This window comes from Aquarana catesbeiana, linkage group LG04, assembly GCF_042186555.1.
Source record: "Aquarana catesbeiana isolate 2022-GZ linkage group LG04, ASM4218655v1, whole genome shotgun sequence".
NCBI lineage: Eukaryota > Metazoa > Chordata > Amphibia > Anura > Ranidae > Aquarana > Aquarana catesbeiana.
The window spans coordinates 399,887,383-399,903,947 of NC_133327.1; the positions used below are offsets into that span (position 1 = coordinate 399,887,383).

Sequence of the window (16,565 nt, forward strand, 5' to 3'; positions counted from 1 at the left end):
GCATTGCGCTCAGAGCCCACCCAGTTGTGTGACCATAGCAAATTAATTTTCGCTATTATCACACTAAAGTTCCTCCCCGCCAATCAGGAGGCAGGTCTGTGAGACCTGTTACCCGATTGGCCAAAGCGTCAGGCGATCCTATTGGATGCTTAGCGCTTTGGAGGAAGAGGAGACACATGGCAGAGGAAGCTGGAGGAGTGGACACCGGAGCTGCCTGCACTTCAGAAGAGGACACCACATCCCCACCACACGAGCGGGTAAGTGCCGGACCGCCCACGGGGGTTGCTGTTTCAATGCCGTGCCACACTGCCGGAGGGTGTTGTTTGTTCCCCAAAAGAGGACCCCACCAGCTGCCACTGCCAGTAACACACTTCCTGTCTTAGGGTGTCTCTACTTTGGATGAAGGAGCAATGGAGCTACACTTGGACAGCGGCATTGTCAGTCTGGGAAGAAGGTAGTGTAAGATTAGCAGATTTAGATAGATTTGACTAACTCCAGCTATCATTTTTTAAGCAGTTACAGCAAACTGTTTTTTTTTTTCCTTTTGGGGTGAAGGTGTTACATAAAGGCCCCTTTCACACTGATGGACCGATCGGGTCCCCTGTCAGTTTTTCAGGGGGGTCCGATCTGACCATGCATTGCTCTCTATGGAGCAGCAGATGTCAGTGGACACCCACCGACATCCGATCGGATGACAGTCGGATGGAAAGAACAGGCAGTCCGTCTCCATCCAACAGCCCCAAACAGCGGGCTGTGTCCATGACAGCGGAGTGGACATGGACCTGTCATCCACCTGATCAGTGGGGATCAGCGGAGAGACCCCCTGCTGAGCGGGCCGATCCACTGGCAGACTCCCATTAGTGTGAAAGAGGCCTTATTAAAAAAAGAAAAAAAAAGAAGCTGAACATTGTAAGGTCCTCTGTCACTTTCAAATGGTTTGTCTCAACTCTGGTGATCAACAGGTGAAAATAAAGGAATGAAGTCTAAAAAAAGAAAACAAATGCAGCCACCATATCTAAGAATTGGTAAGCTGCAATATAATATTTTTTGGTTTTTTTTGGGTTGAACACAGCTTTTAAATAGAAATATAATTGTAGTATTAGTCTAATATAAATTGGCCTATTTGTAACCATGTATTATTACTGTACACGGCATGTACGTGCTATGTTACTATACATTTTAGAGAAAATTAAAAATGGTTAACACATCATATCAACTACAGTAACCTAAAGTGGTATTAAACACACATTTATTATTTTGAAGCTTACCAATACTTAGATGTGATGGCTGCATTCATTTTCTTTTTAGGCTTTCTTTCTTTTATTTTCATCTGGTGATCCAGCCAGTAAGTCTGTTGTTTTTCAAAAGAACAAGCACCCCTGCAGATGTAGCAGTTAGAGGGATGAAACACACCATTTACCACTGACAGGGGTGCTTACAATGATCAGATTTTATTTATTTATTTAAAAACCTTTATCCCAGAAGGGACAACGCTGTTTGCTATAACTGCTTATAAAGTGTTAGCTGTAGCTTAGCTTCATTGTGTTCCTGGGCCGATCACCAGGTAAAAATAGAGGTTTCCCTTAAAGAGGCACTAAAAGCTTAAAGAGGAGGTCCAGCCACCCACGAAAAAATACTGTAGCTGCTGAATTTTACTATTAGGATATTCACCTGTCCTGGAATCCAGTGATGCCGACACCCCAGCCAATGTTTCCATTGGCTCTCGGGTGCTGCCGCCGCCATTGCCTGTAAGGGAAGCTGGCATTGAAGCCTTGCGGCTTCACAGTCGGTTCCCTACTACGCATGGGCGCTGTGCTTTCTGAATGCCCCGGTGGGATGGAGGAGGGGGCCAAACTTCCAAGGGATCTTCCCACGGCAAGGTCTCCTAGAAGTGGGGACGGGCACCTGTCAAAACCAGGTACCCGTTCCCCCCTCCCCTGAAAGGTGTCAAATGTGGCAGCGGAGGGGGGGGAGGATGCAGATAAGCGGAGCTTCCACTTTCGGGTGACGCTCCGCTTTAAGAAACAAAGACTGATCCAGCCATTGCATCAATTGATTGGCAAGCTGCATTAAATTTTTGGATTTGGGATTAAAGAGAAGTGTGGATTTACAAATAAACATACATACTCACCTAGACGGTTGCAGAATCAATGCGATGCTGCAACTGCCCTCCGCTGCCTCTGCACTGAGACCACTGATTGCTCAGTTCTCCTTCTTCAGTGATCAAAGAACGGTGACTATCAGTCTTTCTCTGCTATGCCCCTCCAGCACTCTCTGGAACGCCGGGCTGTGGAGGAGACGAGAGAGGCTTGTTTGACACTCTCAGCAGCATGCTGAGAGGCTACGCCAACTAACCAATCAGGCATCTAGGCAGATCCTGACATTAATGTCGAGATTTCTGCAGAGCCTGGAGCAGCTCTGTGACGTCAGCTGAATCTGGGACATGGAATTGCAGAACTAACTGGACCCTGTGATCTCCAGGAGAAGTATAGCCATTAAAGCTTTGGCCATGCTTCTCCTTTAATACCGCTTAAAAAAAAAAAAACTGTGTGAATAATTTTTGCTGTTTTTCTATATTTAGTTCAAAGTACTTGACTAGGCCCTAGAATAGGTCAAAAACTGCACGTTAACCTCTTCCCGCCTGCGCTGTAGCCGAAAGAAGCAGCGCAGGCTTACATTGCCAGGAGGGTTTCCGTGTACGTCCTCCCGTGATCGCGCTGCCTGCGTGCCCCCTGCTTAAAAGAACAGCCGATCACAGGTCAGGGTAAAGGGCCAATCACAGCGGCCATTTACAGCATGATCAGCTGTGTCCAATGACTGATGATCATGATGTAAACACAAGCTGGTTATTGGCATTCCTTTCCTCACGCTGAAAGCGTGAGGAGAAGAGAGGAGAGCTGATAACCGGCTTAAGTGAAAGGGACATATACACTGATAATCAGGACACTGATTTTCAGTGTCCTGATTATCAGCGCAGTCCCAACAGTGCCCACTAGTGCTGCCTATAAGGGCCCACCAGTGCTGCAAATCTGTGCCCATTAATGCTGCCAGTCAGTGCCGCCTATCAGTGCAGCCTCATCAGTGCCCATGAGTGCAGCTTCATCAGCACATATCAGTGAAGGAAAAGAATTACCCGTTTGCAAAATTTTATAACAAACTTTGAAAAATGTTTTTTTTTTTTTTTTCAATATTTTCGGTCTTTTTTCATTTGTTTCGCAAAAAATAAAAAACCCAGAGGTGTCTAAATACCACCAAAAGAAAGCTCTATTTGTGTGAAAAAAATGATACAATTTTTATGGGTACAGTGTTGCTTGATCGTGCAATTGTCATTTAAAGTGTGACAGCGCTGAAAGCTGAAAATTGGCCTGGGGAAGTAGGGGGTAAAAGTGCCCAGTAGACAAGTGGTTAAACAGTGTAAATGCATGCATCGCATCTATTATATACAAATCCCACTGCTGGATAAAACCCAATGCTGGAAGTGAATGTCATAGAAAACCAGATGTATGTGTAGCCACATAAGCCAATATTTGATCTACACAGCAGTATAAGTGATACTAATTTATGGATATAGTGCTGCCGGCATCATGTAAACGCAAATGAGTTAATCAACCCCATTTATCATAGTAGTCATTCAGCTTTTGAATCAGACAGAAATAATTTTATTACACAGAGCAACAACTTGTAGCGTAGTCTGTCTGTACTAGTTTGGCAGAACCCCATTATTTTTCCTTTGTGATAATCGCAGGCCTTGTGGTTTTGTGTTTTCTTCCATTTCCTTCCATTACCTCCTCATTCCACGACCACGGTCCTAGGCAAACCTGTCATCACTAATATGACTACATTATACAATTGAAAAGGCCACTGATTCCCACGAGGCCAGACACTTATCCCCTGACGTACTCCCTGAGAGCACCAGAGAAATCCATAGTCATACAATCAATGCAAAGGAGCTTTACCAGAATCTAAAACATGACCCTGTTTCTTGGGGATTTTCCTTATTTTTCAGTTCCAATGAAAAGAGTCCCTAGGACAGATGGAGAGGGTGAATCACCCCAGTGAACCTGAAGGAGTTCCAAAACTAAGACAAAGTTTTGGCTTTAGGTACATTTAATTAATGATATAAATCAAAAGTATTTCATTATTTTAGTATAGGGATTCTACTTCAAAACTGAACTCTGTAAGGATCTTCGCAAAATACGTTTTACAAACTTATCAACCAAATTGATCAGAATAAAAGGAGCAGGCTAGACTTAAAGTGTTACTAAACCCACAACAGTAAAATCAGTCTGTATATGCAGAATAGCATACTTGTTATACTCACTGTGGAACTTAAGGGGTTAATTCCCCCCCCCCCCCCGCCCGCAAGGCCAGATAAGACACAGTCACAGTGGTCCCCTGCACATGCTCAGTTTGGTCTCTATTGCTGTAGAGCAGGGATCCTCAAACTACGGCCCTCCAGCTGTTGTGGAACTACACATCCCATGAGGCATTGTAGAACTCAGACATTTACAGACATGACTAGGCATGATGGGAATTGTAGTTTCTGGAGGGTCATAGTTTGAAGACCCCTGCTGAAGAGAATATTTCCTTGTTGAGCTGAGCTTTTCAGGTCACATGGTATTCACATCACACATTTGGGCCTGCATACAGATTCTAAATGACAGCCCAGTCCCTACCTCTTCCTCCATGCCCAGTAATTAAAAAAGAACACATTGGGTGGGATGTCACATCTTGATTGATGGGTGATCTGACTCCCATAACAGCACAAGGACACAGGCTGTAGTGGAAATCTCCTCCTACCTGAACACTCAGCACTCAGGTAGACCCTGCAATTTATCACATGACCATGCTATATAGATTAGCCAAAAAGGTATACAGTATAGTGGCAGTATTTTAATGTAAAAAGAAGGGCACTGCGGGGGGGGTGAACTATTTTCATATTACTGGGTTTAGCAACACTTTAATTGAAATACACTTTAAAGACTAATCCAGCAAAATGTTTTCATTTTTTCACTGCTGACTGGTGTGTTCTGGCAGGGGGGAAGTCCCCCTGTCACAACACAATAGCTCAGAGGGGAGATGAGATCCATGCACTAACATCAGATAGTTAGTACGACAAGCTCCTCTTTTTTTCTTTTCTTTTCGTACAGCTATCTCATCTCCCCGCTGAGTTATTGTGTTCTAACAGGGGGACTACCCCCCTGCCACACACCAGTCAGCGCTCACAGCCATTGGCCGATCAGCAAATGTTTTTTCTGACATGCCCCTTTGACAGAAGCCAGACGTTTGGGCAGCTTCTGTCAGACAGGCTGCATTCACACAGGCCCCTAACTCACATTCATATACCAGGGCCAATTTAGACAGAAGCCAATTAACCTACCAGCATGTCTTTGGAGTGTGGGAGGAAACCGAAGTACCCCACGCAGGCACAGGGAGAACATGCAAACTCCAGGCAGGTAGTGTCGTTGTTGGGATTGGGAAAAGAAAACATGATCACCCCAAAGAGAAAAATAGAAATGTCAATCCCTCCACACTATATGCAAAACCTCAAAAAAGTAGTGTACTGTCCCATTGAACACCCAAGTAGTGTAGTTTATTTATAAGTGGATCAGCCTGTACTGATTTGTATTGTAGCACAAGCTGGTCCAGAGACAGTTTAAACTTTAGCAGGTTTTAGCAGGAAGTGACAGAACATTATCTAGTGGTGTGTGTGCAGAACTATTTTTTCTTGTAAAAAATAATCACACCTGTACTAAAAGCATTCAGGGTACAGAAGCAAATTCACGTTAATGGCAACACCACGAACCACTTATACTTATCTTTCCATTGCTGACCTGCCATTCTGCCTGACCCCCAGAGATGAAGAGAAATACCCTGTACCTCTGGGTATAGGGATCATGTGACTCACTCCCATTTCTCCTATGAAGTAACACTGGTAGCTATCTGATAATTGGCCGTTCAGGCACAGAGTTTTAAGTTCTATGTCCGCTTCATGTTGTGACATAGCATTTAAACAGGGGTTCCTCTCTTCATTCCCGCTTGCTAAAAGGTGGGTGATAAGTTATATTTAGGTAGCTGATAGGGCCACTCATAAATGTAAGCTGTTGGTTAATTTATAAGGAATAGACAAGACCTCTATCAGAAATAACCCGTCTACCTTTAGAAAACCTATCACCAGGACCTCCAAGGTTGGAGAATCCTAGAACCTGAGCCTTGATGACATAATTGTGTACATCCTCTGCATGTTTAGCAGTAGGCATGGGCTCCTCCAAGGCATGGTGTTTTCCCAGAAAGCTACAAAAGGAAGTTAAGGTTTTGAAGTTGGGTACTACCAGATTGGTGACCCCTGGGTTTGCCGCTCTGGTGGCACGGTGATAAAACACAAGTGTTCCATAAACAGTGGGAGTAGGAGAAGTTCAGGCAAATGCAAAATACAGGCCGAAAGGTAAGTCATGCTTCAGACAGAAAGAGTGCAGGAACTATGGAACAGACAGGAGAAGTAGCAATAGTAGCAGAAACACAAAGAAACACACAGGAACAGAAGATGAACAGGAGACATTTTTATATATTCTTAGAGATTGATCAAAACAGATCCCGGCAAAGGGAGCTGGCTATACACTTTGCAAATTTTGGCTGGTTCCTGATGTAGCATCCAAAATATTGCTACATGGGTGGCCCTGATGCCACCCATCCATCGATTGACAAATTGAAGGAGCTGGACAGAAAATCATCAGCTGAGTATTCTGAAAGCTGCTGGTGTCGGCTGTCAGAATACAATAGACTCCATGGGCAATTCCCTCCATCGCTATACAACGTAAATGGAGGAATCTGGGTTTTTTTTCTTTCATCCTGCAGGCTAAACTATTGATAGGCTGAACAAAAAAAAAAATCTTTGTATGGCCAGCATATTGTTACTAGCACTTTATTATTAGCACTTTATATTGTTGAGATTTGTTCAGAGATACTCATGAACAGTACTAGCACTTTATTATGATTCATTTTGAAGAGGTATTTAGCGCTGCTTCATCACTTATCACTTTATCACTGAAGTAACACTTCAGTCAGCTGCTTTATATTCATCTTTTGCACTTCAGCACTTTACTATAACTATTATTTACAAGTCTAGCGGCGCATTAGTACTTTACATTTAAAATCAGTTCCAGGGCTTTCCAGTTCCAGAAAAAAAGTAGAACATACTGCATTTTTCCTGCACTGGACTGTACTGGAACGCAGTAAAACGCATCAAAAACACACTGGAATGCATCAAAAACACATCAGAAATGCACCGGACCCCAGTACAATAAAAAAATTAAAAAAACAGGAAAAATGAAGAAAATAAGCATCTGGAATACATCAGAAATGCACCGGAACGCGCCAAAAACGCACATCCAGAAACGCATCCGGAACAGATCTGAAGTGTGTTTTTGTGGTGTGAACCTGCCCTAAATCATAGATAGCATTTAATTAAGTTAGAAGAATACATGACTTTTCCTGAATGGAAAATGTCTACAACGAACGATCAGTGATGATCAATGTACTGCATCTGGAACTACAAGTTTGGTGCTTATGGTACTGTGGGGGGTTGAATGCAATTAAGGCCCCTTTCACACTTGTACGACATGAAAGTCGCGCGAATTTGAAGTAACTTTGAAGCAATGCCTGTGTAATCCTGAAGTCTATGGACCTCAAGTCACATCAAAGTCGGACCAAAGTAGTGCAGGCATTACTTTGAAGTCGCTGCGACTTGAATTCGCACCGATATGAATGGTACTCATTGGAAATCATGTTGTACCACTTATCATGCAACTTTGCAGTCGCAGGACACGTCGCACAAGTGTAAAAGGAACCTAACAGTTTTACCAAACGGAATAGCAGCCACAAATGGGACATTAATGGCTATTAATTATGTTTTACACAGAAAATGACCAAAAATAGTTTTTCCTGGAGTTTAGACCTATCGATCCTGAGAGAAATCGAGTGAACCCCTTACTTCCTGAGTACTCTGCCTCTGTTGTTGGTTAGAATGGTTTCCAGTTCTCTCTATGGATTAGAGACCTCCCCTTTGTTATGGAGATGTTCTGTAGACCTAACACACTTGCTGCCATAGGGTGACAACACTGCTTCTACATACATAAAGTACAGTGAGTAAGCGTTGTCACCCCAGGACAGAAAATGTGTTATTGGCACCAGGTAAAAAAAAAAAAGTGGGGCTGAAAAAAAGAAGACTAATGATGCCACTACATCTAAGGACTGCTATGTGGCAAAATATGAAAATTTGGTTCTTGGGTTTAAGTACAGTGCCTTGAAAAAGTATTCACACCCCTTGTCATGTTACAACCAAAAACGTAAATGTATTTTATTGGGATTTTATGTGATAGACCAACACAAAGTGGCACATAATTGTGAAGTGGAAGAAAAATGATAAATGATTTTCCAAATTTTTTACGAATAAATATGTGAAAAGTGTGGCGTGCATTTGTATTCAGCACCCCATTAGTCAATACTTTGTAGAACCGTGTGAAGTGTTAATGTGAGATAGAAGGTTTTGATGCCTGTGTGTTTTTTCAGGGATCGGCCAAGTTGGAGAAAGCTGAGATTCTCCAGATGACAGTGGACCATTTAAAGATGCTGCAGGCTACAGGAGGTAAAGGTACGGCTTTTGCGCTGTCTGTACTTTTTTACACTGTAAAAGAGCATGGCAATCTAAGCAAACATCTCTTTGACAAGCGCTTGTAGGCGGATCCAGATAAAAGAGTCTCCTTCGAAAATCAATGCTAATGGTAGGACTGAACTCGTGGGAACCAACGGCAGGCACAAAAGAAGCACTTGACCCTGGGCTTGTGTTTGCTTTCATAACACTGTGGGAGTAAAAGCTCCTTTCACAGACAGTCCAGCCACAGATTTGTTTGGGGTTTGCAAAAGACAGTGAAAAATCTGTGCGCAGAGACAAAACAAACACGCAAACATCAGAGAAAATAAACAGGAGGACGGGGAGGCCTACAATTGTATGCCGCGGTGTCTGCTTGGAAGGGAGGAAGTGCAGGAGGATAGCTCCATTTATTGCCCACACAGATTTGTGGGCCACAAAAAAGAACAGGCTGATGTATGTACACACGCACAATGACCATAAAGGAAATGGAGAGAGTAATTGTTCCTGTGCTTATCGCAGCACGGAAATTCACTTCCTGGTGACTTTCTATGAGCAAGGAATTTCTCAGTCAAATTTCAAAACGTTGATTCTATAGTCATTGTTAAAAATTTCACATGGAGGTTAACCCCTGCAAAAACCAGCAGAGTGCCATTCAGTTGGTGTGGGTGCAAACCGAACCGTACATAAAAAATAACAGCGAAACATTGGAAAAACTGTTTCATTCACTCAACACGAACATAAACATACACATTCATATTCTACACTTGTGCATGTTTAAGGAGCTGATTAATTAAATTGGGAGAAAATAAGCACATAACTGAAATTTTTGCCTATAGCAACCAATCAAAATTCCACTTTCATTTCATGGAATACTTTTACAGGAATTCCGATTGGTTAAAGTGCTGCATTCACACCTGAGCGTTTTCAGCTCGTAAAACGCTCGAACAAACGCCCGAAAAATGCCCAACAAGCAAAATCCCATTCATTTAAATTGCCCCTGTTCACATCTTGTAGCCTGAAGCAAAACGCCTGAAGCTCAAAAAAGTACATGAGCTTCTTCTTGGGGAGATTACAGTTGTTTTTCTGTAAGCAAAAAAAAAAAAATTGCAGCAAAAACGCACAACTTTCTGCCTGAAAACGAAATGCAGCCTAAGTGTATTTACAGACAAAAAAAATTAAATAAATAAGCACAACGGACATTACTGACCTGGAGTGTGACGTGTTCCTTGTGCTACTATCTTTTAGTTCAGTAGAAAGTTTCCATCCTCTGATGACCCACCAACCGCTCCGCCGTAATCCCATGCAGCGTAAACACGATTGCACATTCTGACAACAAAATCCATGTTTTTTTTCCGACGGATGTTGCCTCAAACTTGTCTTGCATACACACGGTCACACAAATGTTGTCAGAAATTCCAAATGTTAAGAACGAGGTGATGTACAACACAACAAGCCGAGAAAAATGAAGTTCAATAGCCAGTGCGGCTCTTCTGCTTGATTCCGAGCATGTGTGGAATTTTGTGCGTCGGAATTGTGTACACACGATCGGAATTTCCAACAACGGATTTTTTTGTCGGAAAATTTGAGATCCAGATCTCAAATTTTGTTTGTCGGAAATTCCGACGGAAAATGATGGAGCCTACACACGGTCGGAATTTTCGACAACAAGCTCCCATTGAACATTTGTTGTCGGAAATTCCGACCGTGTGTATGTGGCATTACAGTGCAGCATGTGTTGGTAGAACTAAGAGGGCTATCACATGCTATCATCAAGACTGCTCGACTATGCCCCACCCTTTCCACCCTGCTCCTCCATTCATAGAACCTGGTACTACAGCTTCTATGACTAAAGCAGGATCTGTGGATGAAGGGGGCAGATGTAGCAATAATCTACCCATCCTATATTCCTAGATCAATTTTCATGCATAGAAGCTGAAGTAGTGGTTGTTATGAATGGAGGAGCTGGGCGGAAAGGTGGTCATAGTCAGCCAGTTTCCTTAGTCCTGATAAAATCAGAATATTGTGGTGGCGGGGATTAGTGGGGGCCATGGGAGGATGAAAGACTTCTTCTGAACTAGAAGACAGAAGCACAAGGGAGCTTAACCGGTTTAATACCGGGCATTTTCACCCCCTTCCTTCCCAGACCAATTTTTAGTTTTCAGCGCTGTCGCACTTTAAACGACAATTGCGCGGACGTGCGACGTTGTACCCAAACAAAATTGATGTTCTTTTTTTCCCTACAAATAGAGCTTTTTTTTGGTGGTATTTGATCACCTCCGCGGTTTTTATTTCTTGCGCTATAAACAAAAGAAGAGCGACAATTTTGAAAAAAACACAATATTTTTTACTTTTTTGCTATAATAAATATCCCAATTTTTTTTTAAAAAAACAAATTTTTTCCTCAGTTTCGGACGATACGTATTCTTCTACATATTTTTGGTAAAAAAAAATCGCAATAAGTGTATATTGATTGGTTTGCGCAAAAGTTATAGCGTCTACAAAATACGGGATAGATTTATGGCATTTTTAAAAAAAAAATATTTATTTATTTTTTTTACTAGTAATAGCGGCGATCACGATTTTTTTTCGTGACTGCGACATTATGGTGGACACATCGGACACTTTTGACACATTTTTGGGACCATTCACATTTATACAGCGATCAATGCTATAAAATTGCATTGATTACTGTGTAAATGTGACAGGCAGTGAAGGGGTTAACCACTAGGGGGACACAAGGGGTTAAATGTGTTTCCTAGGGAATGCTTCTAACTGTAGGGGGCGGGGACGTACAAGGGGAGGAGACCGATCAGTCTTCCGCTGTACTAGGAACACAGATCACTCTCCTCTCACCTGACAGGACATGGATCTGTGTGTTTACACACACAGATCCACAGTCCGGCCCAGTTAACGGGCAATCGCGGGTGCCCGGCGGATATCACGGCCGCCGGGCACACACACCGGGTCCCGAGCAACGCGGCGGGCGCGTGCCCCCTAGGCGGCCAGGAACCCGAGGCCATCATATGACGTCCACCCAGGATGGGAGATCCCATCTGTGGACGTCATATGTATATACGCGGGTAGGGAAGTGGTTAAGAGCCAAGTGGACTCCTCTCTAACCCCTTTCTACCATCGCCCCCCAGCTCTTTAAGAGAATCTAATTGCCGGGAAGCGGGCATTCCAATCATGTGACCACTGTGATTGGCTGTCAGAGCAGTCACATGATTGGAAGCCGCTGTTCAACCAATAATTTTCCACCTGGCTCCTTCGATCTTTCAATTGAGGGATGTTGGGCGAGAGGCAATTGACAGAGCCACCCACTGAGTGAAGCTCATCCGGTTCCTCAGAAACTGTCTGTATATGACCAGCTTTATTCTTCTTATCTATATTATCTATATCTAGGTGTGTGGATCAGGTCACAAACGTGTCTCTATGGGTGACAGCACCAGTATGAGAAAATTCCACCTCAATCACTATTGTCCCTCCTTAGAAGCTTTCATCATCCTCTTTGCCCATTCACATAAATGTGTTACATTTTTAAAATGGTTCATCCTGGCATTAAGATTAAACACATTTGGGTAATAATATAACACCCCCCCTTCTTATACTTACCTGAGCCCTCACTTAATCCAGCGCTGTGCTCATCTGTAGCAGCTCTCCCTGTACTCACTGGCTTTACTTGGGCATTAGGCAGCGAGAGCCATTGGCTCCTGCTGCTGTCAGTCAAATCCTGTGATGAAGGAGTGGGGGTGGGGCAAAGGCACATTTTCTGTTTCTTTGGATGCAGGCAGCATGGCTCAAGATCAAGCCTGCAGGTGTGCCACCATAGGAAGAGGCTTCCTATGGTAGCACACCGAGAAGATGAGGAGGAGCCAGGAGCACAGTTGGGGGCCCCCAAAAGAGGAGGATAGGGGCTGCTCTGTGCAATAGGGGTGCACAGAGCAGGTAAATATAACAAGTTTGTTATTTAAAAGAAAAAATTAAACTTTACAATTACTTTAATAATAATGTGTTACATAAATAGACACAGATATGAAACAACACCTGTACACCAAGCTTTTGTTCTTTTAGCTACATAATGCTAACCAAGTTTAAAACTGAATGCATATTTATTCTACACCAGCTTGCTGCACAGCTATACCATTATTGACTCAACAGCATTTTGTTTGATAAGTCTGGTCTCTAGTAAACGACTAAACTGCATCCTTAGTGATATATCTGTTCTAGGTGGACTGCATTTTTTGGTGATGTGGCCGGTCACCAGTGAATAGGTAGAATGCATTCTCAGCTACAAGTCTGGTCTCTACCAAAGCTTTAGGCTGGATGCAATATAAATAAATAAAAATCATCAATCATTTTTTAATTAAAAGTCTTGTGAGAGCATCAATACTTCCTTGCTTTATGACTTAGTTGAAAATGTGGACTGCATTCTTAGCGACATATCTGGTCTCTAACAAATTAGTAGACTACATTTTCGTTGATGTGTTCGCTGTCTAGTGCATAGGTAGGATCAGTGGCGTAACTAGAACCTTCAGGGCCCCGGTGCAAGAAACCATGATGGGCCCCCCTTCCATCTGAGCCCCGGGCTTCCAATTTTGGGAGGGTGTCCATGTACATTGTCCCAAAACCGTGCTTCCCGCATGCCCTCTGGGATGTGCATCCAGCGCAATCACAGTGGCTCTTTACCATGTGATGTCAGCTGATCACATGTAAACAGACTTGCCAGTTATCCGCAGCCCATTCCTCCCATGCTGTGTCTGTGTTAGGAAAGGACTGCCATTAACTGTCAAGAATGTCAGAAAAGTGTTTACACTCATAATCAGTGCCCCAATCATCAGTGCCCATCAATGCCGCCTATCAGTTCCCATCAATGCCGCCTATTGATGCCCATCAATGCCACCTACAAGTGTTACCTATCAGTGCTCATTAATGCTGCCTATTAGTGCCCATCAAATCTGCCTATCAGCACCACCTATCAGTGCTCGTTAATGCTGCCTAACAGCATCCATCCGTGCCACCTATCAGTACTCTTCAATGCTGCCCATCAATACTGCCTGAGTTCTGCCTATCAGTGTTCTTCAGTGCCCATCAGTGCAGCCTATGAGTTCTGCCTATTAGTGCTCATCAATGCCCATCAGTGCCACCTATAAGTGCCCATCAATGCCTCCCATCGGTGCCTGTCTCAGTGCCCCCTAGTGCCTTCTCAGTGCCCCCTATCAGTGCCCCCTAGTGCCTTATCAGTGCCCCCTATCAGTGCCCCCTAGTGCCTTCTCAATGCCTCCATCAGTGCCCCCTAGTGCCTTCTCAGTGCCCCCTATCAGTGCCCCCTAGTGCCTTATCAGTGCCCCCTATAAGTGCCCCCCGTGCCTTCTCAATGCCCCCTATCAGTGCCCCCTAGTGCCTTCTCAGTGTCCCCTATCAGTGCCCCCTAGTGCCTTCTCATTGCCCCCTATCAGTGCCTCCCTTCAGTGCTCATCAGTAAATCCTATTAGTGCCTCCCATCGGTGCCCCCTATCAGAGTCCCCTATCAGCACCTTCTATCAGTGTCCCCTATCAGCGCCCCCCATCAGTGCCTTCTATCAGCGCCCCCTATCAGTGCCCATCAGTGTCTTCTATCAGTGTCCCCTATAAGTGCCCCCTATCAATTTCCTCTATCAGCGTCCCCTAGCAGTGCCCCTATCAGTGCCCATAAGTGTCCTCTATCAGTGCCCCCTATCAGTGCCCATAAGTGTCCTCTATCCATGCCCCCTATCAGTGCCCATAAGTGTCCTCTATCAGTGCCCCCTATCAGTGCCCATAAGTGTCCTCTATCAGTGCCCCCTATCAGTGCCCATAAGTGTCCTCTATCAGTGCCCCCATCAGTGCCCCCTATCAGTGCCCATCAGTGTCCTCTATCAGTGTCCCTATCAGTGCCTTATATCAGTGCCCATTAGAGTCCTCTGTCTTCTCAGGACAGCACGGCTCTGAGCGGAGAGCTTGTCTCTCAGGTAACAGCAGCACAGAGACACCGGCATTGACATTTTTATATCCCTCGCCCTCTCCGATGTTGACCGTCCAGTCTGTCCTCTCTCACACGGGATGACAGAGGACACACAGCTGATCTCTCCCTCCTCCCCCCTCCCCTGTGTGCTTCGCAGGAAATGTGAGCCTGTTAGCTTCACACTTGACTGCCCGCGGAGCACACAGGAGAGGGGAGGGGGAGAAGGGAGAGATCAGCTGTGTGTCCTCTGTCATCCCGTGTGAGAGAGGACAGATCGGACGGTCTCCGTCGGAGAGGGCGAGAGATATAAAAATGTCAATGCCGGTGTCTCTGTGCTGCTGTTACCTGAGAGACAAGCTCTCCGCTCAGAGCCATGAATAGCAACCCCGCTAGGCCCCCCCACAGTGACAGAATGCCAGGGCCCCGTCGCAAGTGCGACTGTGGCGACCCTGGTAATTCTGCCACTGGGTAGGATGCATTCTCAGTGACATGTCTGGTCTCTCAGTGACATGACTGGTCTCTTTCTCAACTCCAGTCCTCAAGGCGCCCCAACAGGTCATGTTTTCAGGCTTACCTTTATTTTGCACAGGTGATTTGATCAGTTTCACTGCCTTAATTACCACAGCCTTTTCATCTGAGGGAAATCCTGAAAACATGACCTGGGGGGCCTTGAGGACTGGAATTGAGAAACCCTGCTCTAGAGAATAAGTAGACTACAATCTCAGTGACCTGTCTGGTCTCTAATGAATGTATAGACAGCAGTCTCAGTGACATTTCTGGTCTCTATTGAATGAATGGACTGCAATCTCAATGACCTCTTCGGTCTCTATATAGGTGGACTGTATTCCCGGTGACATGCCTGTTCTCTATTGGATGGCTAGACTGCCATCTCAGTGACATCTTTGGACCCTAGGGAATGAGTAGACTGCAGTCTGTGACATGTCTGGTCTATAGTGAATATATAGACTGCAATCTCTGTGAAATTTCTGGTCTCTAGTGAATGTGTAGACTGCATACTTAGTAACATATCTGCTCTCTAGTGAATGGATTGACTGGAATCTAAGCAAAATCTTTGGTTTCTAGCAAATAAGCGAAATGCATTTTCATTGGCTGGTCTTGACTGAATAAGTAGACTGCATTGTCAGAGGAATCTCTGGTCAATAATAAATGAATGTGCTACATTCCCAGGGATGTCTGCTGTCATAAGTAGCTGGATAGGCTACTTTCTCAGGGATGTCATTAGTCTATAAAGAATGGATAGACTACATTCTCTGTGCTATTTCTGGTCCCTAGTGAATAGATCGGCTGCATTCTCAGTGATGTCAGCATTCACAAGTAAATTCGTTTTCTTAGTGATGTCATGGGTCTCTAGTGAAGCGACTGCTTGCTTTCCAGGCTCCAGTAAATGGATAGGCTGCATTCCAATGTGAAACATGCCAGAATTATATAATATGTAAATCGTGCCCAGCTCCCTTCTTCTTTTCATTTTTAAAGACTGTAATTAGAGGAAGCAATCTTGAATGAAAAACTTCTGAACAAAAGATTTTTAGCCTGGTCGATTGATGACAGTATTGTACAACCATTTACATAGGGGACAGTCAGTTGGGCAGGTTAGAACATACAGTGCTGTGAAAAAGTATTTGTCCCGTCCTGATTTTTTATTTTTTTTTGCATATTTCTCACACTTAAATTATTCAGATCATCAAACTAATTTTAATATTACAGAAAGATTACCCAAGTAAATCCAAGATGCAGTTTTTAAATTATTATTTCACTTATTAAGGGGAAAAAAGCTGTTCAAACCTGCCCGGCCCTATGTGAAAAAGTAATTGCCCCCTCCCATGCTGAATCATGAATGAACTGTGATTAACCACAATTTTTTGGAAAGCTGAGTTAAATTCCACTTGCCACACCCAGGCCTGATTACTGCCAGAC

At 44.1% G+C, this 16,565-nt stretch overlaps 1 protein-coding gene across 2 annotated transcripts in view; it reads left to right on the plus strand.

The window, feature by feature from the left end:
- The window catches only part of HEY2 (hes related family bHLH transcription factor with YRPW motif 2), a 53,900-nt gene that overhangs the window by 24,604 nt on the left and 12,731 nt on the right, over positions 1–16,565 (plus strand). The window contains exon 4 of one of the 2 annotated variants that reach the window (XM_073627198.1): positions 8,569–8,650. In XM_073627198.1, coding sequence (XP_073483299.1) covers positions 8,569–8,650 — 82 coding nt within the window. The remainder of the gene's footprint in view (positions 1–8,568; positions 8,651–16,565) is intronic. The other variant, XM_073627199.1, reaches the window with a different exon arrangement.